Source organism: Grammomys surdaster, unplaced genomic scaffold (assembly GCF_004785775.1).
Source record: "Grammomys surdaster isolate TR1022 unplaced genomic scaffold, NIH_TR_1.0 373, whole genome shotgun sequence".
NCBI lineage: Eukaryota > Metazoa > Chordata > Mammalia > Rodentia > Muridae > Grammomys > Grammomys surdaster.
In genome coordinates this window covers 6,146,681-6,171,933 of record NW_021604792.1, presented here as the reverse complement: position 1 = coordinate 6,171,933, position 25,253 = coordinate 6,146,681, and the positions used below count along the sequence as shown (strand labels likewise).

At 47.0% G+C, this 25,253-nt stretch overlaps 2 protein-coding genes across 6 annotated transcripts in view; one reads left to right on the top strand and one right to left on the bottom strand.

Annotated features, from left to right (window-relative positions):
• Fam234b (family with sequence similarity 234 member B) overlaps positions 1-6,630 on the top strand; it is a 39,295-nt gene extending 32,665 nt beyond the window's left edge. For 2 of the 3 annotated variants that reach the window (XM_028781054.1, XM_028781056.1), the window contains exons 11-13: positions 1,946-2,063; positions 3,596-3,816; positions 4,341-4,483. In XM_028781054.1, coding sequence (XP_028636887.1) covers positions 1,946-2,063; positions 3,596-3,816; positions 4,341-4,346 — 345 coding nt within the window. In that variant the 3' untranslated portion in view covers positions 4,347-4,483. Of the gene's footprint in view, positions 1-1,945; positions 2,064-3,595; positions 3,817-4,340 lie in introns of all 3 variants that reach the window. The other variant, XM_028781055.1, reaches the window with a different exon arrangement.
• A 1,108-nt stretch (positions 6,631-7,738) lies between these two features.
• Positions 7,739-23,339, bottom strand: Gsg1 (germ cell associated 1). 3 transcript variants are annotated; one of them, XM_028781042.1, is made up of 7 exons: positions 23,109-23,339; positions 22,267-22,326; positions 13,471-13,789; positions 11,598-11,768; positions 10,805-10,957; positions 9,673-9,784; positions 7,739-8,152 (listed from the first exon to the last, which is right to left on the bottom strand). In XM_028781042.1, the coding sequence occupies exons 3-7, from the start codon at positions 13,787-13,789 to the stop codon at positions 7,813-7,815; spliced, it is 1,095 nt and encodes a 364-aa protein (XP_028636875.1). In that variant the 5' UTR covers positions 22,267-22,326; positions 23,109-23,339; the 3' UTR covers positions 7,739-7,812. The 3 variants fall into 3 exon arrangements, with proteins under 3 accessions (XP_028636875.1, XP_028636873.1, XP_028636874.1); XM_028781040.1 differs by lacking the exon at positions 22,267-22,326; XM_028781041.1 differs by lacking the exons at positions 22,267-22,326; positions 23,109-23,339 and adding an exon at positions 17,445-17,487.
• Between the last annotated feature and the right edge of the window lie 1,914 nt (positions 23,340-25,253).

Here is a 25,253-nt window from a genome sequence, read left to right as displayed (position 1 = left end):
ACACATATACACATACACACAGCATACACACATACACACAGCATACACATACACATACACACAGCATACACACATACACATACACACAGCATACACATATATACATACAGTATGTGAGCAAAAGAAGGGACATTGATCTTAGTCAAGGGTGATCAGGGAGTGCTTCACGGAAGAGGGTGATTACAAGTTAGGGCTGAGGATGAGACGCTGTTTGTATAGGAGGGCTTGTGTGGTGGGGAGGGTGCTTAGACAGGAGGAGACAGTGTGAGTGATTGGCACTGGCTTTTCAAGGAACCAAAAGGAAGTCTGTGTGTGGACTGAGAACATCCTCAGAGGTTTCTTAAAGCACGGGGCTGGCAGCAAACAGGTGCACACGGAATTTAGAGTTAAGTGACATGAAAAACTTTAGTTTGTGTAGTTTTTCTTTTCATTTTGTTTTGCTTTTGAGATGGCATCTTTCCACAGAGCCCTGACTGTCCTGGAACCCACTACATAGACCATGCTGGCCTTGAACTCACCAAGGCCCCTACGCCTTTGCCTCTCAAGTGCTGGTGTTAAAGGCACACATCATGACACCCAGTCTGAAATGCTTTAACTTTTATGCTGAGAACTTTGGGCTGCATTCTGCAGGCGTGAGGAAAGTGTTCAGTTATTTTCATGTTATGGTAGCTGAGCCTAATGTCTGTCCCTCCATACATGGGCACAGAAATGGCTTCCTCTGTTTTAAGGCCTCATGGTGGGCGTGAGGATGCAAGATTGTGTTCCTGTCCTCGTCCCTCATCAAGTAGTGTGCTTCTCATACAGAGTCCGTGGAGGCGGGGCCCAACAGTCTCTGTACTTTAACAAGTGTGTGGCTGTCCACACATGGGCCACCATGGTCCCTCCTCACTCAGCCTTTGTGACTGTTTCTCCTGCTTCCGGAATTCAGAAAGTCAGTACTCAGACATTAGCACCTTCTATTTGTAATTGGTTTTCTTCGGCTTAGTCAAACAGTCTGGTTCTCTGAGGAACTGTTAGGTGTTTCTGGTATTTACCCTGATGCTTGCTGTTGCCGTCAAGCCCAGGTCTTTATACACGCTAGGCAAGTCTACCTCCCGAGGAGTTATATCCCAGCCCCTTGCAGTTGGTTTTGGCATCCCATGAAAGGAAATGTATTTGGCTACTGTTCAGAAATAGCTTTTCTCTCTACATACCCTTACCTGCTGTAAGGATGAGAATTCCAGCTCTGCCATAGGTTGAAGATAGGAGTCTCCACCGACTTCCTCCTCTCTCCCTCTCTGCTTTCTGTTCCTGCCTCCCTCCTTTCTGTTTACATATGCAAGTATTTTCTTCCTTCCTTCTCTCCTCCTTCTTCTCCTCTCCTCTTCCCCTTTCCTTTTCCTTCTTCCTTCTCTCCTCCTTCCTTCCTCTTCCTTCTCCTTCCCTTTCCCTTCTCCCTTCTTCCTTCTCTCCTCCTTCCTTCCTCTTCCTTCTTCTTCCCGTTCCCTTCTCCCTTCTTCCTTCTCTCCTCCTTTCTTCTCCCCCTTCCTCCTTCCTTTCTCCTTTTCCTCCTCCCCTTCTTCCCCCTCCTTCCCTCTTATTTCTCTCCTCTTCCTTCCCCTTCTTCTCTCCTTCCCGCCTCCTTCCCTTCTGCCTCCCCTCTTCCTCCTCCTTTCCTTCCCTCTTCCTCCTCTTCCTTCTTTCTTCCTCCTTGCCCTTTTCCCTCTTTCTCCCCCCCTCCTTCCTTTTTCCTCTCTTTCTCCCTTATATATTGTTGACTGTGGGTAATGGTTTAGAGTCCGGGTAAACCTGTGCTTTGGCTTCTGTGAAATCACACGGTCCCAGTCCCAGTAGTTGGGATCAAGAGAGGGTGTGTCTGGAACCTTCTGCTCCGCTCCTTCCCCTGATGCTATCCTGCGTGGGAAATGTAGTCACCTGTGCTCTCCTTCTCTGTGACTGTTGTCAGGATGACAGCTCAGGAGCCGAGCCGCCCGGCCTCTACCACCTTTACCTCCTGCACCCAGCCTTCCCCTCTCTCCTCCTGGAGCTGAGCAACACCACTGGCATAGTGACAGCTTCGGAGGGTGAGTTCCTGTGACACAAGGGTGTCCTTTGCTCACCAAGGGAAGGATAAGGGCGTTTCAAGAGGCAGTAGTATCATTTCCCTTGGTGTTCCTGGCACCAGGGCATTGATGGGCAGCTTTCTCAGAGTGCTAGGGTGAGAATGCATATTCTCTGGACGTGCTGACAGCTGAGGAGAACTGTACCCTCTTTCCAGGAGGAATCCAGGGGTGATGGTGGAGCCTCTGCTGTGTGCCAGGTGCCTGCAGGGTTTAAGATTGGCAGTTAACTGTGTGGGGAATAATGGAAGGAGAGATGCTACTTCCAGGGCATTGGTTTAGATGTTACTTCTGTGAATATTAAACACACTGTATCGAAATTGGAATGGACAGAAGAACCAAGCAAGGGAGAATTATTACCCATGACCTGACCACTCCGAACGTTTGAGAGTATTATTCTTTGTTGTGCATTTACCTAAGTAAACTATAAAGCAGATTTGAGAGCTTATAATAGAAATACTCCATTCAGGAACCCACAGCCCTGGAAACTGAACCACTGCTGTCTGCCAGTCTCAGCTGGGCTCCTATTGGTGGACGGGCGAGGAGGGAGACCAGTCTAGCCACAGCTCCCTGTTGTCTTTCTCTTCCAGCTAGGGAGGGGACAGTTAGGTCTCATATAGATAAGGCTGACCTGAAACTGGCTCTGTAGCTGAGGATGGCCTTGAACCCTCGACCCTCCTGCCTTTACCTCCCAAGTGCTTGATTGCAGGTGTGTACCCTTACACCAAACTCCTTCATGCCTTCCCTCACTCTAGTGCCTCTCATCTTGGCTCCTTACAGCTCTTTGCCTTGAGCTGAAGCAATACCGTCTGTCCTCTATGCTCCGAGCTTCATGGGACAGAAAAGCTGATCTGGAATGTGCAGGCTGTCTACTGGTTGGGGAGTGGGTGGGCGTCAGCTTGCAGAACCATGTAAGAGCTATAAATAAGATGGTTTGCAACATCTGCATGAGATATGGTAAAGAAGAATCTCATGGGCTGGGGATGGAGCCCCCTCGGCGCAGTGCTTGCCTAGCACGCAAGAGGCCCAGGGTTCGATCCCAACACTGGGGAGGTAGAGGCAAGAGAGTCAAAAGCTACAGAGACAGTTCAAGGCTGCTTACCAAGCTAGGCCAATACTCTGTCCTGGTCCTCTACATGTCTGTCCTCCAGAGTAAAGCACCACAGTTACCTCAAACCCTGGGCAGAGGAGAGAAGAGTGTCAACAGAGGACGAGGGAGGGTTGGAGGAAAGCTGGCTGAGTTAGAAGCTCACAGTGACAGCGTGTTAAGGGGAGGTACCAGTGAGCCTGACAGCACTAAAGCTCTGTAGTTGTATGGAAAAAAGAAGAACCTCGTGTCCCTCTCAGACAAGTCCTGATAATTCCTATTTTAAAGACAAGGCAAGGAGTCGAGCGTAGGACCTTGTGCCTGTCGTATAAATCCATGTGACGACCTGTGGTGCTGGACAGAGTCACTCCTCTCTTGCTAACCGCTTCCTGTCATTGTCCTTCCTCAGTTGGAATCAATGACATCTGGAAAGATGCCTTTTATGTCACCAGGACAACAGGGATGAGCCCCGAAGGACACCCTGCCTCTCTGGTGGTCAGCAAACTTAGCCTGCGCTGGGCACTCATGGAAGGCCAGATGATCCAGTTGAAGGAGACCACCCCTAAAATTGGCCGTGGGGAACTGCGAAGATTCTTGTCTAGGATAAAGTTTGTTGATTCTCCCTACCAGGTAACTAGCTCATTAATTACTTTTTAACTAAAATAAATAAATAAATAAATTTATCACATCTATGTGTGAGGCTCACACATGCCCTGACACATGTTTAGAAATCAGTGGACAGTTATAGAAATTAGTTTTCTTCCGTGTGGGTTGTCAGGCATCTAGAAATGTGGCATTGTGGGGTTTTTTAGCCATTCCAATGACTAGAGAGGATAGATCTTCCTGGCATTTACTTCGTAGGGAGTAATGATGTTCATATCACATAGCTTCGGTTTACAGAACCTATATACCACATAGTTATCTTGCTGAAAACACCAGCCCTTTTCCTTAAAAAAAAAATATATATATATATATATATATCTGGGCCAAGTTCAAAGTTGAAGAGCTTATCACTGAGAAGGACCAAGTCCCTGGGGCTCACAAACTGTTGGAGCTAAACAGGACTGAGAAATGAAGAAACATTCTGATATTTAGATTTCCCATTGCTTTGGAAATCCCATTTAAAGAGGGTAATAATGGTCATTTCCCCACAGTTCTAGTGCAACAGAATTCGTCAGAGTCAGAAGAACTCTATGGACTTGCTCCTGTCTCTCCTGTGTCAGTTCTCTGGAGAGAGGATGACTTCGGGGCCATGCAGCACTTGGGATCACTGTGCTTTGGCAGCCTGTTGGAGCTGAGAGATGTAGCATGGTCCGCTTAGCTGGGGAATCTCACGACCTTCCCATCCCTGCACTAACCCCTTCTCCCAAGAACTCTGTGTGGATACTTTGGAAATGTGAATCTTATAGCTGTTTATTTTTAAGTTTTTTTTTTGTACCTTTAATTTATAAACCCTTTCGGGGAAATCCAGTGGCCTACAAGCAGGATATATGTTGTTTTACGTTAGGCCCTGTGTATGTGTGTGTGTCTCTGTGTGTGTCTGTGTGTCCAATGTTGTAACAATTATTTCTGAGATATGCCCCAAGCTTCAGGAATTCCATTTCTTATCCTCATGAAGGTCGTCTGGCTTGGCCATCTTGATGCGTCCTGAGGGTCACACACCACTGTTTTCTCTCCGCCTGTACTATGGTTCCTTTTCAACTCTAGACAGCAGTGAGAAACACTGGATGTCGTGATCGGGCTAGTTATCCAGTATGCCCATCTGTCTGTCTCCTAGGCCCTCCACCTGTTGAGTGGTCATGAGAACAGACATGCCTCTAACACAGAGGGAGCAAGGGAAAGACTTTCCAGGACTCCTGGTCCTTGTGTCAAGCCCCTCGGGCTTCGATGGCTCTGCAGCTGTGATCTCTGATTCTGCAGTAATGACAGAGGGTCTGCATGCACACTGTCCTCAGCTTAAAGTTGGAAGTCCCATGGCCTTGTCCTGCCGCAGCTCTGCCCTCTCGCTCTGAGTCTTCTCTGGGACATCTCCATCTCCTCTTGCTTCCTCTTTTATTCAGGGATCTGTTTCTGGACTTTTGCTTCTTGGCTCTGGTATGCAACCACTCTGGCCCCATGACCTTCCCTCCTTGTAGAGCTTTGTAGCATTATATTCTGAGAAAGTTCTCACGTAAACACTTTTTATAATGACCAAGTTCTTTAGAATTATTGCCATCCTTTTCTGCCCCTTTCTTTGTAAATGTGTGACCTCTTTTACTCTTTCAAATGTCTATGTCGTTCTAGGATATGCCGTCTGTTCTCATGGTGGCGTATGAAAAGGAAGTTCTCTTGAGGGAAAACCAGACTCTCTCCTCACTTGGCCGTGTGTGTCTTTTTAGCTTGTGTTAATGACATCCCAGGAAACTAGATTCTAGGTTTAAGGGGCTATCTATGAATTGCCCATAATCGATGTTATGGGTCACAGAGGTTGGTACTTGGTCCATCCTGCAGATTGGCCTCACCAGACTTGTTGGTACCCCTGCCATAAAGATCAGAGAAGCATATTTGGAAGTCATATGGGACCAGGCTGACTTTGGGTAGGGGAACAATGGATAGGATCCTTTAGAGTCTGGAGATGATTCTAGGTTCATGTCTAGTAAGTTGAATTTCTGCCAGTAAAAGGGTTTAGAATATAGTTTGGATTATGGACTAGTTTGCAGTGGACTAACATGTCAAATGGGTGGTGGTCTTAAGGTCTTACTGAGCCCCTGTAGGTAAAGTGTGTTCTCTGCAGTATTGATGTTCTCCGAGAAGCCAGCTAGTACAGGAAGGGGTACGATACAAAGATACTCAATGGAGACACGTTTGGGTGGTGTTGCTCAGTCTGGAGGCTGTTTTTGCTCGTTGAGTCTTAGAGGAAGCTATGTAGACAGTATCACTGAATTCTCGGTGTTTTGGTAAATAACATCCTAACTTCTTACTAGAAGTGTGAATCTCTTCCTTGCTGAATGCAATGGAAATTCTAGGCTTACTTCCTGTTGCAGCTGGTACAGAAAGGTAGCTGAAGGTTGAGACGGCTTCATCTGGCCTCCTGTCAAACACCTCCCTGAACGTCCTCCTCATGGCAGGCAACAGCTCACCCAGATATCCAGGATAGGAAGTGTTCGATGTGGGTGGCCCACAGAACCAACCTGAGCACTCCTCAGAAGTATTGCTGTCTGCAGGGCAAGGCTGTCCCCTCCTCTCAGCCTCTCCTCTCCTTCCTTTGTAAGCCCTCCCCCCTTTGCCCTGCACAACATCCTCACCAGCCCCCAAACATGCGGTGTGGTGATACCGACTAGCCCCAGGAATGTGAATCGCTGTCCACTGTGACCTGCGTTGAGGAGCAGCCGGGGATTTGTTGCCAGAAATCACCGTTTAAAATGTGAACTGCTACAGAACAAATAAATGGTGTGTACAGGAATATACACGTGTGGCTTTCTCACTCTTCCTGCTAACCAGGATGGCTCACTTCCCTTGTGGAATAAAGGTGAATAGACGGCTGGCATCCTTTGTGGGGGAAAACAGTGGGACCAGTTTCTGTGATGAGTGAGCAAGTGGGTATCCAGAGGGGGAACGTCTGACCCAGTCTCAACGGTAGAATGAGACTGTATGAGTCTCCTCTGGGAACCCGGGAGGCCATTTCTCGAAGGGAGCCTGATGTTATAGGCTACGGAAACCTCCATGGAACATACTACCTCCCCAATGGCGTCTAGGGCCATATTTAGCAATGTTTTTATTTTTAAAATTATATCTGTGTGTGCCATGGCACGCATGCAGATGTTAGAAGACAACTTTTAGAAGGATCCAGGAATCAACTTCAGGTTGTCAGGGATGTGCAGCAAGCAGTTGACCACTGAGCCATTTAACCAGCCTATTTATTTTTTTAAAGTCGTTTTGAGATTTATTCTGTGTGTGTACGGGTGGTTTGCCTGCCTGTATGTCTGGCATGTGCATGCATGTGTCTATGGAGGCCAGGAGAGGGTGTTTAGATCCTCTGGAGCTGGAGTTACAGTGAGTGGTTAGCCACCATTAGTGGAATGCATGTCCTCTGCAAGAGGAGCCAGTGCTCTGAACCACTCAGCCTTCTTTCCAACTCTGTAACTGGCCCATTGAATCATACTTTAAAGATTCAAGACACTTGTAATGACGTGTACAGCATGCCCTCAATAGTGTCTCCATCTTCCTATGTGTGACTTCCAGAAGAACCCTAGTACATCACAGATAAGTCACCATCAGATTGCTTAGCTGTGGTTCTTCAACTTCCAGACAGCTGACCAAGCTTTACCAGACCCTTAAAGGTAGGAACTGTTTTACACTTGCCCTTTTTATCCAGATCTAGAACCCGCCGCCTTAAGCAATCAGTGAAGAGGTGGTGGTTCTGGAGACTCGAGATGGGAGACGGATAGGAGGGGAAGGAGGCAGAGCAATGGCCTCTGGGTAGTGGTGGTGTACAACCTTGAATCGCAGCACTTGGGAGGCACAGGGAGGTTCTCTTACTCTTAATTTCTATAAATAAGGCTCAGGAGACATGTTTGCTTAAGCAGATGTTGATAGTGAGCGACACCTATGGTAGGCCTTAGCCTGCGTCCCAAACCCACTTAACTCCTAACGCTGCTCTTCTACGGATGACTCGGACACTTCTTTTAGCTCCTGGCTGATCCCTGGTTGAAATTCCTTGTCCTGTAGCGCTGAGTAGAGATCTATACCTTCGGAGACAGATCGGATGGGATGGCTGGGGTACTGATGGCAGCTGGTCAAAGGTTCCCCGGCGTGGGCTGCACACGCCAGAGGAGGAGGGAGACAGCCGTGGTGGTGTGGCAGGGAGCTGGGGCTGGTGTTAAAGCTCTTACTGTGCCTGCACTTGAACTCCAGAACCATCCTTGTGTAGGTGTTGAAGGTGGTGACGGCTGACGCCATGCAGCAGGTAAAGGAAACCCAGGCCGTGCTAGGGGCAAACACAAAGGAGGGCCAGTTAAGGGTCTGACTCTGTGGTAAGAAAAGCACACCATGCATTCTGCCACATACTAGGCGCTGTCTTTAGGGGCATACGGGGACCTGAGTATATTGCCTTCTACCATGCTGCTGTAAAGGATGGAGAGCAGAGGACTTCATCTGCCTTCATTTTGTAGTCAAAGAGGAAACAAGTCTACCGCACTGAGTTCCACCACTTGCCACCGACCTCCATGCTTTGATGCCTCTTGTGTGGTGTGTTTATTCACCCCTATAAAATCTCCTAGACTCCCCAGACTTGAGGCTCTGATCTATGCGGTAGGCAGGTTCAGACGCACCCCCCCCTTCTTTTTTCCCTTCATGCCCTTTGCCAAAGAGACCCTTTTCACCCTGATCCTGGGGCAACCTTTCCTCCATGGCCCAATGTTGTGTGGAACTTAATTGTTCCCAAGTTGAGCCTTTTGAGTCATTCATGAAAACATTTTACTACAGCTCTGAAGACATCTCCCTTTGCTCTAGTGGACTGATTAGAGTCCTCAATTGTAAACCATTGCAGTTGAGGAAATGGTTGGATCCAATGTGGAAAAGCCCCACTGTTCCTTCATTGTTATGGAAATGTGAGCCCAGCATCCTGTGTTTTCTGTGCTTAATGCCCTCGGCATTTTTTTTAACCAGATCTACTGGAGGTTTATTCAGGAAAAGTGAGACTCCTGGGGGTGGAGGGGCTCCAAGCAAAGGCAACATTCAGCTTGAATGTATGGAAGGTGGTACACACCTGTAATCCCAGTGCTTGAGAAGTGGAGACAGGGGAGTTCACAGCCAGCCTTGGCTACATAGTTAGAGGCTAACTTGGGCAGCATGAGATAGATCCCACATCCCACAAAAGAAATGTAAAATGATCGAGCCCTTTGTGTTTAAGACTAGAGTGTGGAAGGAAATGGTATTGTGCAAGGCAACAGGGTTGGTGTTGGTTAAGCTTTTACTGTGCAGATACTTTGGACTCCAGCACCGACCAACTGCGTGGGGACAGCTGGTGCCATACAGTTATATTTCTAGCAGGTTCAGTAGAGTTAGAAACTCTGGCGTTAGGAAGAAGCTATTCTTGGAGTAAGGGCATATATACTGGATGCAAGAGATTCAGTTGAGTCTCATTGATGGATCAGATGGAGTTCAATCCAAATTTCAAGATTATAATTATTGTCTGTATTTCTCTAATACCCTGAGTCATAAAACATGTAGCATAGTTCTTACAAGCTATATAAAACCAGCTTTGCTGCTCAAGGACAGACAGTATGTAGATCAGACAAAGAAGCAACTATTACAGCTGCTGAGCAGAAAAGCTGGATCAGGTTGTATCCTCAAAGCAAGAGAGAAGAATGGTCTATGTACCCTCCAAAGGCAGAGATAGATAGATAGATAGATAGATAGTCTCCCTGGTCCTGTTATGCATTTGACTGATGGATGAGGAGAACCTGGAGTTGGGTTGTGAAGGTTCAAGGTAAAAGGATTACTTACTAGAAAGCCCAGCCATAATTCCAAGAATGTGGTCTCCAGTCCTCTGGACCTAAGTTGGCAGTTGCCTGGAAGACTTGCGAATATAGCATATGAGCCACCATCCCCAGAATGCCTACGGAGGAACAAGAATGCAGAAGCGTGTGTGGCATCTAGCTATTGGCACCAGGGTCAGTCTGCCCCAGGCATCCATGGCTCCTTTGCCGTTGCTTTTCTTGGGAAACTATGGGAGTCTCTGAGTCTCTCTCACAGCTCATTTTGAGTTCTTCCTACACATTGGTCTTCATTCTGTGTGTGTGTGTGTGTGTGTGTGTGTGTGATTTTATTTCACTTTAAATTTTAACCAACAATGACTGTGTGGTAAAACTATATATTCTGGTTGGAAAGTAAAGCTAGCCAAAAGTTTTACATATTGAGAAAGCTTGCAAGTAAAGGAACCTAGAAGCGAAAGCATGTATGAAGGACAGAACGTACAGTTTCACACACTACTTCAACTTGAAGTGAAAGGCTTCTCCTGCACAGTATATTCTGCCGTCTGTCTGTGTGATTGTATGCATGAGTGTGTGTGAGTGCCTGTGTATATGCACAAGGGCCTTCAGGTTTTCTCTTATTCCCTCAAGGTACCTTGCTGAATTTAGACCTAACTACTTTTTGCCTAGCTAGCTGGCCAGCAAGTCTTAAAGATGCTCCTGTTTCATACTCACATGCCCAGAGCTGGGGTTGCAGGTGCAAGTGGCCATACTCAGGTTTTATATGGTGCTGGAGATTCTAACTCAGGTCCCCAACTTGAGCAACCAGAGCTCTTACTCATTGAGCTACCTTCCCAGATCCCCCCCCCACACACACACACACCCCTCCCCCAGCTTTTCTTCTTGCTTTTCAGTCCTTTCCTCCTCTCAGGGACAAAGATCCAAGCCTTGAATGTGGCACTTCACATTGACCCCTGTGAACCAAGTCATGGTCCAGTACGCACCCCTAATCCCAGCCCTTAGAAGCTTCAGGCCAGCCAGCTCTACATGAGTTACAGTCTGTCTAACCTAGTTTATATGGGAAGGCCCTGGGCCTTGTCTCACAAAGCAAAACATCCCAAGGAGCCTGGAGAGGAGGCACATTCTGCCACTGCACAGTCACTCACCTGACAGGACCAAGGAGACGGCTGCAAACGCGCTTAGCTTGAGCCCACAGCCAGGGTTGCTGGTGAGCAGCAGATCTGTCAGTAGCAGGAGGAAACTGATGAATTGAAGTCCAATATAGGCAGTTTGGGCTCCCAGTGACAGCCAGAGGACCTCTGTGAGGAGCCAGGAAAAGAAACCCCACCCAGAAGGTGAGCGATCACCGTGGACACACGTGCCCACTAGAAGTCAGAGGCCCGGAGGGACAGGTAGAGAGAAACAAATCTGGAACACACGCCCAGTGTCCACGAGGAACCTGCATCTCGCCTCACATACATGTGATAGGCTGTGCGCACTGCTAAGCTTCGCCATGAAACAGACTCCTCCATTTTCACAAACCCTGTGCTAATTAATCACCATTCCTGTCTTTCTCTTTAATTTGGGCATGTGTTTTTATTTTCTGGACCTTTCTCTCCTCTTTTAGTGAGGAAAAACTTGATGAGGCGGCATCCACCTGTAGTTCCACTAAGAGGGTGGTTGGTAGAGGCAGGAAGAGAGTAAGCTCTCAAGGCTAGCCCAGGTACAGAGACCCCATCTCAAGGAAACCAAACCAAAGCTCAACATCCCCTCCCCCATCAGTAAGAAAACAGGGAGGAAAGGAAGGAGCACTTTTTGATGTGTGAGCTGCACTCCTACATGTGAGAGTCAGCTTCAGGAGGAATTCCTGTCAGCCTGTGGGGCTCTGAGGTAGAGAAAGGAGATCAGAGCGCAGTTTAGATCCAGAGAGGCCCAGGTCTACAGTTACCGAACACGTACTTGCCACGGGCCCCCAGGGGAGGTGGAGGAGAGAAGCCTTCTCTATTAACCACTCCCCTCCAAATCGGAGAGTGGGGTGACATGGGCCTTGCAATGCGGCAAATTCCAGTAGTCCTTTCTCACCTCTCTGGGCTGGTGGTGTGAGTTCAATGAAACGTCGGCACTTCTCCCCTGAAACACAGAAGGGTCAGTGTCACAAGGTGGTGCTTCCAGGAACTGTGGGGTGGGGTAGAAACGTTCCACAGAGCCCTGTTCCATTTGCTCTGACAGACCCTAGGGAGCTCACGGCACCACCCAGGTGACGTCTCAGTTTGAAAATGGAAGCAAAAGCACCAACGAATGAGGCATCCAAGCTCGTTTTCTGGCCTTCATCTCTGATTGTGAAGATGAAGCATCTTCCTAGGTCAGAGCTTCAATTTCCTGTCTTGATGTGAACAAGTCCTTTTGCTGCTGGACTGAAACTATTTGCAGAACCGGGATTGGGCAGTGTCAGGGTACCACAAGGCTACAGGTGACAAGCATCTGTGCTCTTCTCTCTCTCCCCTCCTCCTGTATCACACCCCACCTATTTTTTATTTCTCTTCCAGGTTGTTTCCCCTTGCCCACTTGGTGGAAATCTTAATATCAAGTTGAACAAGATCTCAGGTTTTAGAACTCTTCCTGGCCCCACTGTGACTTTTAAATACTCTGAATGGGGAAGAAGAGGAGGTGGAGGCAGGATATAGGTGTCATTCTTTCTGATCTAAGGAATACACACTGACAGGTGTGAATTGAACAGAGTTTTTTCAGTAAGTGACAAGAGACATGGAAACATCTGTAGTTCCTCCAGGGCATCCTAAAATCTATCTATCTATCTATCTATCTATCTATCTATCTATCCATCCATCTTTTACATAGCTGTGTATCTATCATCTATCTTCTATAGTATGTATGTATGTATGTATGTATGTATGTATGTATGTGTCTGTCTCTATCTATCTATCTATCTATCTATCTATCTATCTATCTATCCATCCATCCATTTTGAAATTCAGGGAACCAACACAGGGCTTGCGCATGCTAACTATTCAACCACAGCACTATATGTCCAACTCTTGTTTTTTCAAGACTGTCTCACTAGACAGTCCAGTATGCTCTTAAAATCACCATGTAGCTCAGGTCTTCCTCATCCTTCTCATCCTCCTGCCTCAGCCTCTGGAGTATTAGTTCTATCTGTAAGAGTATGCCACTGTAGTTTCCCCTTACCTTTTAAATTGCAACACTAGTGTTTAGTCAAAAACAGGAGGATGGTTTAGGTGTGATGTACCTAACACTTTGTTAAACCACATCTGCTGAAAAGCCTCAGGAGACTTTTGGCTGTGTTAGAAGGGGCCACAGAGAAGAGGTAACAGAGTAGAGTTTGGGTGTGAGGCCCATGAGTGTTTGGGAGAATGTATACGTCCTATTGCTGCTCTGACTCTTCTCAACCCAATGAGGTTTCTCTGCCTGCATAAGATCCCAAGATTGCCTGCCTTAGCCTGGTATGGTGTCTTATCAGTACTCAAGAAGCCAAAGCAGGGGGATTGCAGTAAACTCTAGGTCAGCCAGGTCTACATAGTGAGTTCTAGGACAGCCTGGGCTCCCAAGTGAGGTAATGTCTCAATAAGCATTTTTCTCTTTAAAGGCAGGTGAGATGGCTCAATGCATGCTTGCCAAACCTGACTATTTGAATTTGAGCCCCTGGCCCCACATGCTGGAAGGAGAGAGTGGATCCCTGCCACTGTCCTCTGACTTCCACATGCGTGTGGACACCCCATACATACCCATACACAATACAAAGAAAAATATAACCGAGAAAGTAGATCAGATCGCGCAGCCAGTGTGAGGGAATTACCTGGCTCTTCCATGGTTTCCTCACAGGATAGCCACATGCCACTGCGGAAGGTAAGGAAGGAGAACCGGTCATCCCCAGTCTCCCAGGTGTATTGTACCACCTCCTTGGCTGATGTGTTGGTGATGCCCCCATCCAAGGACACCGGCATGTCAAAGCACTTGGCTGCCAGACTTTGCCCGCACAGGGACTTGGGCACCTTCTGTGTGCCCACAAACCACTCGCTGCTGAGCAGGGATGCTGTGGAGAGGCCGAGTGATAGCATGTTGAGGATGGCAGAAATGAAGGTCCGCTGGTCAGAGGAACCCTTCTGGAACTCCATCTGCAACACACAAGCAAGGAAGGAGGACACAGAGCTGAGGGCATGCTCCCAGGGCCCCGCTCACTCCTCTTCAACCCTGATGGGCAAAGCCTGCCATTTGAGTGCTTTCTCCAGGAGCCCTGTGGAAGCCACGCTGCTATGTGGCCAGGAGCAAGCACTGGAGTGATGATTCTCATCAAATTGGACCCTGTGTAGCTCCAGCAGAGCAGCTGTGACTTTCATAGGCAGAGAGATGGCTGGATAGACACTGGGCAGGTTTACAGAGGGATGAAGGTGATACCTAACGGGAGACATTGTGATGGGGGATTCTAAAGTCAGAGTGAATTGGATGTGAGCAGGGCAGCATCTTACCTATCTGCTTTAGGAGGCAGGAGGGTTCCCTGTTTGCCTGGCTTCTAGCTGGCAAGCCCTAGGGAATGTGTGCATGTGTACCTGGGTGGAAGACCTCCTCAGGACCCCACTTAGAGTCCCACTTAGAGTCTGTAGCCTCAGGCAGAGGCAGCAAGGGAACAAGGGCTGCTCATTGCAAATGCTCTGAGCTGGTCAGCCTCCATTTGCGTACTTTTAATAATTATTTGTTCATGTATATAACATTTTACAGTAATATTTTCACATATATACCATTATATTTTGCTTATAATTGCCCCCTAGTCTTTCTTGTCCCCACTTTCTCCCCCTCTCTTCCCTAAATAATCCTAGTTTTTCTGCTTTTATATCATATGTAATATATAGCATCCAATCTAGATTTTTTTTTAAAGATTTATTTATTTCCTTTATGTATGAGTACACTGTTGCTCTCTTCAGACACACCAGAAGAGGACACCAGACCCCGTTACAGATGGTTGTGAGCCACCATGTCATTGCTGGGAATTGAACGCAGGACCTCTGGAAGAGCAGTCAGTGCTCTTAATCCCCAAGCCATCTCTCCAGCCCCTAATCTAGATTCTGTGTTTAAGAGAAGCATGCATTATTTTTCTCCTCTGTTATTCCGTTTCTTTCTTTCATTTGCCCATATAGTCTCCTTCTGCTTTTGTAGACTATAGACATATATTTATTCATACACACACACACACACACACACACATATATACACATATATATGTGTGTGTGTGTATATATATATATATATATATATATATATATGCATGAGAGAGAACATGCAGTATTTGTCTGAGTCTGGCTTATTTTGTTTGCCAACTGGCTCACCAGTTTCATTTATTTTCCTATAAATAGGTTTATTCTTTACAGCTGAATGTAACTCTGTGGGATTGTAATTCCACGGTGTATATATTTTGTATATATGATCAAGATGCACCAGCCCAGGGGAAGCAGTTGGAACTTCTGATGCCTTCAGGATAAAAGACGGCAGAGTATATGTATACCATTTTGAGAATACTTGTTTGCTATGCATGAAGCCCTGGGTTTGATCCCCAGCACGCTATAAATGCAGTGTGGTGGCACATACCTGTGGTCCCAGGACTTGAGGAGGAGAGGCGGGAAGATCATTCCTAGCTACTTTGAAGCCAGCCTGGGCTATATCAGATCCTGTCTCAAAAACAAAGACCGATGTTAACCGTATCAACCCCATTCTGATTATGTGATTTGAATTGAATTTGATTTAGAAAAATAATTGTGGTCAGTTTTGAGCATCGTAAAGTTATTACAGAAAGGAAGCTCGTGTTTAGTTTCCAGATGGTTCTTAAAGCAGACCATCATGAGCTTCTGTGAGTTCTCTCCTATCAGAATTAATCAGGCCCAAATCTGCTTAGCTTAAGGATGTTAATAACATCACAGGCAAATACACAGACCCAGCAATCTCTGTCTACCCCAGCTTAGCAGAATCTACATTTAACAGCTTACGAGGATGACCCTTTGTTCTTCAGACCCTCCAGGGCTGGAAGTACTGCATACCACACACACAATGCCAACCTGACTGATCGTAAATACAAATATCCAAAATACATAACACAAGAATAAATGGAAACCAATCTGCTAATGTGATTTAAAAATAAGAAAGCATTCATCACATTAACTCCCCCCCCCCCCAAGAAACATCAGTCTTCGTTAAGACTCAGGGTGACCTTGACTAGGATGAATCAGTGAATGGATCACCCCATCTAGGAGCAGGAGGGATCTTGGTTTGCCAGGGTCTACTGTCACTTGCTGTTTGTTCCACGTGCTCAAATATGTTATCTTCCTTTTAGTCTCCAAAACAATTGGCTTCCACCCTCATTCCAGCACCATGAGCTAACCTCGTGGAGCATTCTATTTATTAATTTCCATAAATTAGCAGCCAAAATAGTAGGCTTCACGGTGGCACTTCCCCTTTGCCCTTGTTCTTTGTCCCCATCTCAATGCCCACTGCCAACAGCCCCTTTCTCGACCGGCTCCCTTCCATTGTATTACCCACTCCCTCCTTCCATTTAGAGCTTTTCTCTTCCTCACCATCCCCTTTATGGTTCACGAGATGCCTAGATATACAATAGTCAAAGTCTAGCATCTGCACGTGAGAGAAAGCAAGGGTTTTTTTTCCTTCTGGGTTTGACTTATTTCACAATATATGTGTCCATGTCCATATCTTTTCCTGAAAATTTTGTGATTGAATTTCCCCTCATGGATGAATACAATTCCATTAGGTGTGGACAGCAGATTTGCCTTATCCGTCTATGGCAGTCATGTATGCCGGCTCCTGTGAAAACGGCGTTAAGCATGATGTATGAGCATTTTTGTGGCGGGTATCCTTTCTCATTATCTGATATTCGTAGCTTGAACAGGAAAAGACCTTGCAGGTAAAACACCTTCTCTAATCATTCTATAAAAAGATCAAACCCAAGGATCTAGGCAATTCCAAATCTCTACCCAAGGGTTCTATTTCAATAGGAATATTCAGAAATAAAGACTATTAAGGCTTACCCCAGGGACATGTACCTTGTGGCCTCAAGCAAGATGCCAAGCAAATAGTGAAAGAGATGACTTGAGATGCAAAGCATGAACAACTTGAAATGACCCAAAGAGGCTCTTTCCAGGAAGAACACTCACCAACGATAGGTGTTGTATTCTCTTCCATCCCCAGTTGTCGGATACAGGGTCTCGGGTAGTTTGTGACCTCACTCTGACTATATAGCTTTGTGCCTTGAAGATGATCTTGGATCCTTCTGACCCACCTCTCACATGCTAGGACTACATGCGTGTGCTGCCATGTCCAGGATTGTGAATGCTAGACTGAGCTTCCTCAGCCCCAGGTTGACAGTTAAAAACGGACATCTCATGGAGGAGACTTTTCAACAATCACCATTCCTTGTGCTGCATCTTTCGTCACAGGACTTTTCTCTACAGTCCATACTTCAAATTGGAAGAGCAAATCTCACTTCACAAGTTTTCTTAACATGGCTCGAGAGGGACAGAGCCTGAGAAGAGTTCTTCGTTTGCATATTCTGACAGATCCAATCCCAAGGTGACCCTCTACTCTCTCCAAGAGACAGAGCAGAAGCGCTATAGATGTCTCAAGTAGCATCTATGCTCACATCAGTGTATATTAACAGAAAAACATGGCATTAGTGCGTGATAACAGGGACAGCCAGCTGATGGGCTGTACCTCTTCAAAGAGCCAGGCGCTAAGATTTCTCCTGCAAAATCAAACGGGGAAGCTAGTTACCTTGGCCATGGTCAGCGTCTTGTAGCCTGTCTGGAAGGGTGGATGGATTTCATCTGTATACGTCTCTTTGGTGCAAAGTAGCAAAAAAGAAGGCTGAGTTCCCTCCCCATCCCCTTGCCTTCCTACTCCTCCCCTTCCAGCTCATAGTTTGAGGAGTGCCTCTTGATTAAATGTTGCTACATTGTGAACAAGGGCATTTAATAATTGACAGTGTAATCACACACCAGCTGTTCTCAGAGATTATTCCAGAGGCCAGAGCAGCACGGATCTGCATTTGCAGAGGAGGTCTGTAAAAAAGCAAAGGGTGACTGATGTCCCCTCTACCTCTTGTTTCTACCTCACACTCTAAAAGGTATGGCCAGCCAGGGCTTGACTTTTACAGCTATCCACAAAAAATACCGACCCACTGATCCATCGTAGTAACTTCTCAGCTCCAGGCTCTACAGGGTTGAAGCCACAGATAGACTACTGGCTTGTTTGGGGTGCGCTCTATTTTCTAGGCAGTTGATGGACAGTTGCTTCCCTCCTCTCATGTTTGGTGTGTTGGATGGGGATGAGGATGAGGATGAGGAAGGGGTGAAGAGAACAGGGCTGAAGATCTGGAGAAAACCTCAGAGTCCGATGGGCCTATAATGACCACGGTTTCTTTCCCAACTTTCAAGCAAGGAATGGACATCTTTTTATTTTCCCCAAGCAAGCTACATCAGCAACAGCAACAACAACAATAATAATGAATACACCAACCATTGAGGAGTGGGTCACATCTATCCTCTTGGCAGTCACTAGAAGCACAGAGCATTCTTTCCATCCTCGGAATTGTACAGACATATACTTCTCAGTAGCTGCTTTCTTCCATTTACCCAGAATGTCCTCAGTTTCTTCTGACACGTCTCTCACTCCCCTCCCTGAGAGAGACAGGGTTTCTCTGTGTAGCCCTGGCTCTCTTGGAAGTTGTAGACTAGGCTGACCTCGAACTCAGAGACCCACCTTTTTCTGCCTCCTTCTGCATGCTGGGAATAAAGGCATACACCACCCCCAGCATTTTGACCTTTCAATTTTGGTGTAAAAAGTCATTCATTCTTTGAAAATGGCTTTCTCTTCTTTGTCTTTGCTGCACCATGCTTCTCCTGAAACTGTTTTTGTTCTCTTTCACATTGTGTATGTGTGTATATGCGCGCATGCGCGCGCGCTCGTGTGTGCATGTAGCAGGGCGTGGCACATGTATGGAAGAGAATTCTGAGTTGGTTCTCTTCTTTGACCATGTGAATCAAACTCAGGTTGTCAGGCTTCATGACAAGTCCATTCACCAGTTCAGCCATCTTTCAGGCCCCCCCACCAGATATCGTTTATATCACCAAACATCCCTTTATTCATTGTGACACAACTCACTTTGCTTTAGGAGAAGGGACAGGAATTTTGTGGTTCCATTTTGCTCTGGAATAGGCTAGTTTCCTGGATGCATGGTTTCCTCGTGCCGCGGGGTGGCGCTATACCCTCATATTTTCTTCTTTCCTGCCCTTTCCTTCCCTACCAGTCAGCACAATGTGGGCAGAGGTGGCTCCTCTCTTTCCCTTTCATTGGCTTTCGTCCCAATACAAATCTACAGACTGCCATGTGTCAGCCTTATGGAATTCAGGACTGAGAATGAACGTTGGGGGTGTCCAGCCACTCCCGGCAGGACCTTTTGTAGGATTATTCCCTAGAGTTCATTTTTGGTGGCCGGTTCCAGTTCTCACTGACTCAATAGATCCTCAAATGTCTCCCACGGGAAACGTAACATCACGGTATCAGAAAATACAGTTAGCCAGCGTTTCCTGATGGAGTTTTGTGCAGGTTTCTCTCCTTAATTGTATCGCTTTTCTCTCTCCACCCGAGAACAGTGACTGATTCTTTTCCCTTCTCGACGCTTCCACCCTTCAAATACTTGGAGACACGTCTCATATCCCGCCTTGAGTCACCGCTTGGCACAACACTGTGTCTTTGGTTTTTATTGCCTCTGCTCATAAACCGCACCCCCGAAGCCTTAATTGCTTCAAGTTTGCCTTCTTCAGGGAAAAGGGGATGGGCGTGGCAGGGTTGGATGCAGAGGCTCAGAGGTGGGTTTAGAATGAAGCTAATGAAATCCTACCTCCCCGGCCCCTCATTTATTTGAGCTACTTCCAAAGGCCTGTTGCCCAATCCAAACTTATAATTTTGTATTATTTTCCTTAACGGGTTCCAAAATATTAGTTTAGGCCTCTACAGCAGCTCTGATCCACCCATTCCTAGGGTGCTTGGCTGGGTACTTGCTGGATGTGACTAGTCATAGTTTTCTCTCTCTGAGGACCTTAAACCCCAAAGTTCAATTTCATTAAAAAACAAAACAAAACAAACAAAACAAAACAAAACTAAGTTTCTCTGCCTTTCCACAAAAAAATTAGAACCCAGCATTCCACTCACTTCCTTTCATTGTAATTTGGGCTTGCTATTTTCCGGACCCTTTCCTTTCCTCTCTCAGAACAGAAAAAGTAACTACTGGTCAATGTAACAAATTTAATTAAGCTTGGCTCGAAAGCTCACAACTCAATATGGAGACAAACATCCCGAATCTCAACACAGCGTTTAAACACGGTGTGTTGGGACTGTTGGCCAGAAGTCACACTCCCATGGGTGCTCTTCCTGCTTCTCAGCATTCATGACGTCACAGTGCCAGGGCCTGGGACTGACCTTCAGTTGCTAAGGTTCGCAGTCAGCCTTTTCTGTACTGTAGGAAACCGTTTTTACTAGCTATGCATAAAAGGAAATGATGGTCTCGGGACATCCATACTTTGTAGGCAGAAGTTCAGTGTATTGCGTGGCGAGTTCGCTGCAGATTAGAGGTGGTTAAGAATGCTGAGCAAGAGCGGGTGCGCTTGCCTCTTCCCTGACACCTGAGCCTCGGGCTAAGGGATCTAGTCATTTTGCCTCCCAAGCTATCCACCTAAGACATCTTGTTTGCCCCGCCTCGAAAGAGTTTCTCTGTCCTCCCAGGGGCCAGAATTCTTGACCCATGGCCTCATTAAGAAATTTCTTTCTGTTACTCAACAAGCAAAAAGCTGGAGTAGAGTCTAAGCGCTTCGGCTATCACTGGCTGACATGCAAACAGCTCCGTGCTCTAAGCCTCCACGTTCAGACAGGCACACCGTCCTTGGAGCTCATGTGCCTTCCGTATTTGTTTGGCTCACTTGACTCTAAGTCAATGCATGTAAGTTTTATGAACTGCTGACTCTAGCACTGTCTTCAAATGAAGGGGATTTGTAACGCTAACGAGGCTCATGAACACAGGTGGGGAAGCCTACGGGCAAAGACATGAACACGGAACACGTGTCCAAACAGCATCAAGTACACACCACTCTTCCCAGGTCTCATACAAAAGCAACCGGGAGCCACAAAAAGAACCCAGAGGGCGGAAGGCATACCACAGGCCCTTCTACACAGAAGCCGAGTTTTCAAACAGATCTGCCAATACACTTCCTCCCACCTGTGGGAACATTCCTGCTTTTCCATGTGCAAAGGCTCAGAAAATAGCAATGATCTCATTACCAGTGTTATCTTTAGTCTGACTAGAGGACAAACATATCACTCATAACAGTGACGGATCGGAAATGTTCTGTCCATTTCAAGATGGGTGATTCTATACAGATTAGTTCATTTTGATGTGGCTCGAACCTTCCAAATTTTAATTGCATATTTGTGGGACGTCGAACGCCTTCGCTGATGAGACTGAGAAAGGTTTCCTAGAGGACGTTTATGACCAACTCAGTGTTTAACCCAGGACCTCCCACTCTCAACTGTACCCCACTTGTAAGGGCCCACATAACCCCAAGTGCTCCCAGGGTGGGTCACGAATGCTGGCAATTCTCTAATTTATGTTCGTTGGGAAGGGCCAAAGGAAAACACTTGGGGCCTCCCTCCAGCCTTTCCCTTTCCGCTTTGTCATGGAATTGTTTGAAGGCTTTTGCTATGGCAGTCATTTCCAGGAGAGGAAGCTTCCCTCCCACCCCCTGCCCGCTGCCTTTCTTCCATGCCCTAATCCACTGGCTGGCATGAATCAGAGAGACAGCCACATCTGCACTTCCTGTGGGGCAATCCTTCACGTGCTAGTGACTGCTAGACATGCCTGGCTCTGGCTACCCTGGTGTCTCAGGAACTGCGGGATCCAGTGAGGAAGAGGGGTGGCAGGCAGGAATACTGCTGTCCCTAGATAGTACAAGGTCACTATTTCCCACCCCGGCGTGCACTCCTTCGTTGTACATTTTCCTTCCCTGTCTCCCTTCGTCTTCATTCTCTCTGTCTCAGTGCCTGAGCCAGATGAGATTTCTCCACGCTTCCCCATGAGTAACACTCCCGGTGGTGTTTACTACGGTGCCCCAGTTGCCTAGCAGCGGGCGTGGTTGCCATGGCGACGCACCAGGAGCGTGTTTGAATTGTTTCGCAAGGCCCCGCCCTTGCGCAGCCGGCGCTTGGGACTTCCAGGACGGGTGTGGCAAGGAACCACGAGGTTTCTTCCTCTTTCTCTTCCTTGGGTGTGTCCTGCGTCCGGTTGGCCTACCCATCATGCAGGCGAGGACCGACCCAGGGAAGAGAACAGATCCTGGGATAAATTCCTCACACGAGGTGGGACAAGTGTCCTGGTTGCTGGCAAAATCCCAAATCAAGCATTTTTTTGTTCCCCCCAAATGCGGTTCTCTAAGTCCTTTCTGGTGGAGGGGTAAGGTAGGCCTGCCTTATTTTTTTTGTAGAAATGAGACACCTCTTGTGTACATGAACCCCTCAACACATCTGTGGTCTAGTGGTTACCTACCTGCTTCCCCAAGGGATGACGGGGGAGGTGGGGAGTCCTCTACAGTTTTGATCTGAAGATCTAAAGAGGTGGAAGGAAAGCGGAATCTAAGGAAAAAGCATCGCAAACTACCAGGCCAGGGGTCAGACACTTCGATAGCTAACTGCACCCTAGGCCCTCGCACCCCACCAGTTACAGAGGCATCTCCGTGGTACTGCTTGAATTCAATCTTTGATTTGCACCAGATCACAGAAGTAGGCATGGTAGAGCCCGCATTCAGTCCTGCAACCTTAGAAGGCTCACTGCTTTTGAAGGACTGTGCCCCTATGGGCACAGCGCAGGGCAGGTACACACTTTTAACAAAAGCCAGAGATTCCAGGTGGCATCAGGAAACGGCCTCCAGAATGGGGGGGAGGGTTCAAGTATTATGTGCTTTAATATCTCTTAGCTTCATGACTTCCCCATAACCCTACCCCCTCTCTAGAGAACCAGTCCTAAGAGATAATAAAATTTCAAGCTCTGACTGGCTTTTGCTATCATGTTCATATCTGTAAGGGCCCCCCTAGTTGATGGTTCATGGTGGGTACTTTTGGGACTTCTTTCTGAGCTTGGGGAAGCCACCTGAGTCCACATTCCTGGCTCTTCAGAGCTGTGAGCTCTGTCCCAGTCTCACAAATGCCCCTTTCTTAGGTTAGCTTGGCCTTCTGAACAACTTGTTCACTGCTCAGTAACTATCCATTCCTCCCCACTTCCCGTGTGTGTGTGTGTGTGTGTGTGTTCATGCCACTAGAGATGGGACTCAAATAGTGAAATAAATAAAATTAAATCAGGTTTCACAATATTTCCAAAAGCCATGTACCTACCTCCTGGGTGAGACAAACATTTTGAGTCAGCTGACAGGAGTTGCTCATGCACCGGTGTAGTTCTGAAACAGGTGTCTCAGTTTCTGCTCTGACAGGTCTTAATTTGTTACGTGGCTCAGGTGTTGAGGGAGAGGATGCACCAGGTCCCCTCTTGCCAGCAGAGGGTGTAAGGTGGTATGTGGGCAGTAGGGAGAGGATGAATGCCTCTCAGGCAGGACACCAGCTTGGGTAAGGGTGGGTTACTATGACTTCACTCTGTGATGTCACAGTAGCAGGCAGGAATCTCTCCCCCGATGCCCCACCCACTCCTCTCCCAACCCTAGAAAGACCAGGTTGAGAGAAGGGCACACTCAGTACCTCTCAGGAGTCACATGTCTCCTGAGGTCTTTCAGTCAGTGCTTACTGTGTATAAAAAAGAACCCGAGGAGTTTATTCAAACACAAATCTGAAGGCTAGGGGTGGCTGGCAGATCACATTGGCTTGTGAGGCTTGTCCGCTGCTGTCAAAGAGAATTACAGTTGTGAGCCACAGATGTCTTAAAATGTTCTAACACCCCCATTCAAAACAGTGAAATAAACACATCACAGCTTTCTGTTCCAATGTCTGGGATCCACACATCATCATCTGGACTTCTTAAAATGGCTTGGGTCACTTCTCCAGCTCTGCCCTCTGTAGCACTCTAGGCTCTGGTTGACTCCACTCCATGGCTACTGTTCTACCTGCTGATCATCCCACAGTACTGGCATCACTAACACACTGGGATTTCTCATTGCAACTAGGCTTCACCAACAGCTTCTCATAGGCTCCCTTTACGGTGCCAAGTCTCAGCTTCTTTGCATGACCCCTTCAGTCCTGGCCCATCAACTGCAACTGAGGCTGCACTTTCATCAGTGGCCTTCTCTGGCCTCTCACAGTGCCAAGCCTTAGCTCCTCTCCTTGACTCCTTCATAGTTTCAAAACCAGAACTACTTGGGTGATTCTTAGACATTACCAAGTGCAGCTGCAGCATGAGGTACAACCTTGGCTATCTCTGGAACACAGCTTCTCTGTGCTCTCAGAAAACACTTCCCAGAAGATTTCACCTCAGCGATGCTGGTCGTTTCTTAATCACCACTAATTTCTTAGCTCCAGCTAACCAGCATCAATTGTCCCAGTAGTCTCCTTCTCTTCTTGACTCTAAAGCCAGAGCCCATGACCGAGGCTGCCAAGTTCTGCTGCTTGCTGGAGCTGGAACATGGCCCCTTGTTCTATTACACTATCACCAGCTTTCTGTTTTTCAACTCCTTCACTGCCTAAACTTGGCTGTCCTGGAACTTGGTCTGTAGTTCCAGACCTTGAACTCAGAGATCTGTATACCTCTGTCTACTAAATGCTGGGATTAAAGGTTTGTGCCACCATGCCTGGACCTAAGCTTTACTTGAAACTTGCTCTGTACCAGGATGTCCTTGAACTCAGACATCTTCTGTCTCCTGGGATTAAAGGTATATACCACCATGCCTGGGCCTAAGCTTTTTATGGCCACTATTCCTCAAGATCTGGATCACAGTTGTGCTATTTCCAGATTGTAGTTCATTTCTGATTAAACGTTCAAATCAGAACAATAACCAAGTCCCTTGTTCATCTAAAAAAGCATAAACAATACGCTTAGCAGGGTGGGACCTTGCTTGAGGTCACCACTCCCTTAATCTGTTTATCTCCTTGAACATAGAGTCAGCTCAGTTCTGCTTCCTGGTGCCCCTTTATTCTTTGAACCATATGTTTTGTATTTTTCTTTTCTCAGCTTGCTCCTTTTCATTAAAACTCTCTTCATAAGAGTACACTTTGGCAACCATCCAACTAAATTTATACCAGGCTCTTTTGAGACTTCCTTTGTCAAAGCAATTAATATAAATCTATTCACTTTAGACCCAGGCAGACTCTTCAGACAACAGCAAAAAGCAGCCATATTCTTCACAAAAATATCGCAAGAACAGTCTCTAGGCCATGTACTAACATTCTTCTCCTGTGACAACTCTTGAGCCAGGCCCCCACAATTCAAATCACCCTCAGCACCAATGTCTTCAATATTCCTACCAGGATGGACCATTAAGTTTCACTTAAAGCATCCCACTGCTTTCCAAAGTCCTCTAGATCCACATTCCTTTA

Bases quoted from the DNA above. Each gene is read 5' to 3' on its own strand.
- Gsg1 (XM_028781040.1), bottom strand. From the start codon at position 23,156: ATGAGCAACTCCTGTCAGCTGACTCAAAATGTTTGTCTCACCCAGGAG. The intron at 13,790-23,108 runs GTAGGTACATGG...TGTGTGTTGCAG, and splicing joins ATGTTTGTCTCACCCAGGAG to ATGGAGTTCCAGAAGGGTTC. The intron at 9,785-10,804 runs GTGAGTGACTGT...GTTCCTCCGTAG, and splicing joins CGTCTCCTTGGTCCTGTCAG to GCATTCTGGGGATGGTGGCT.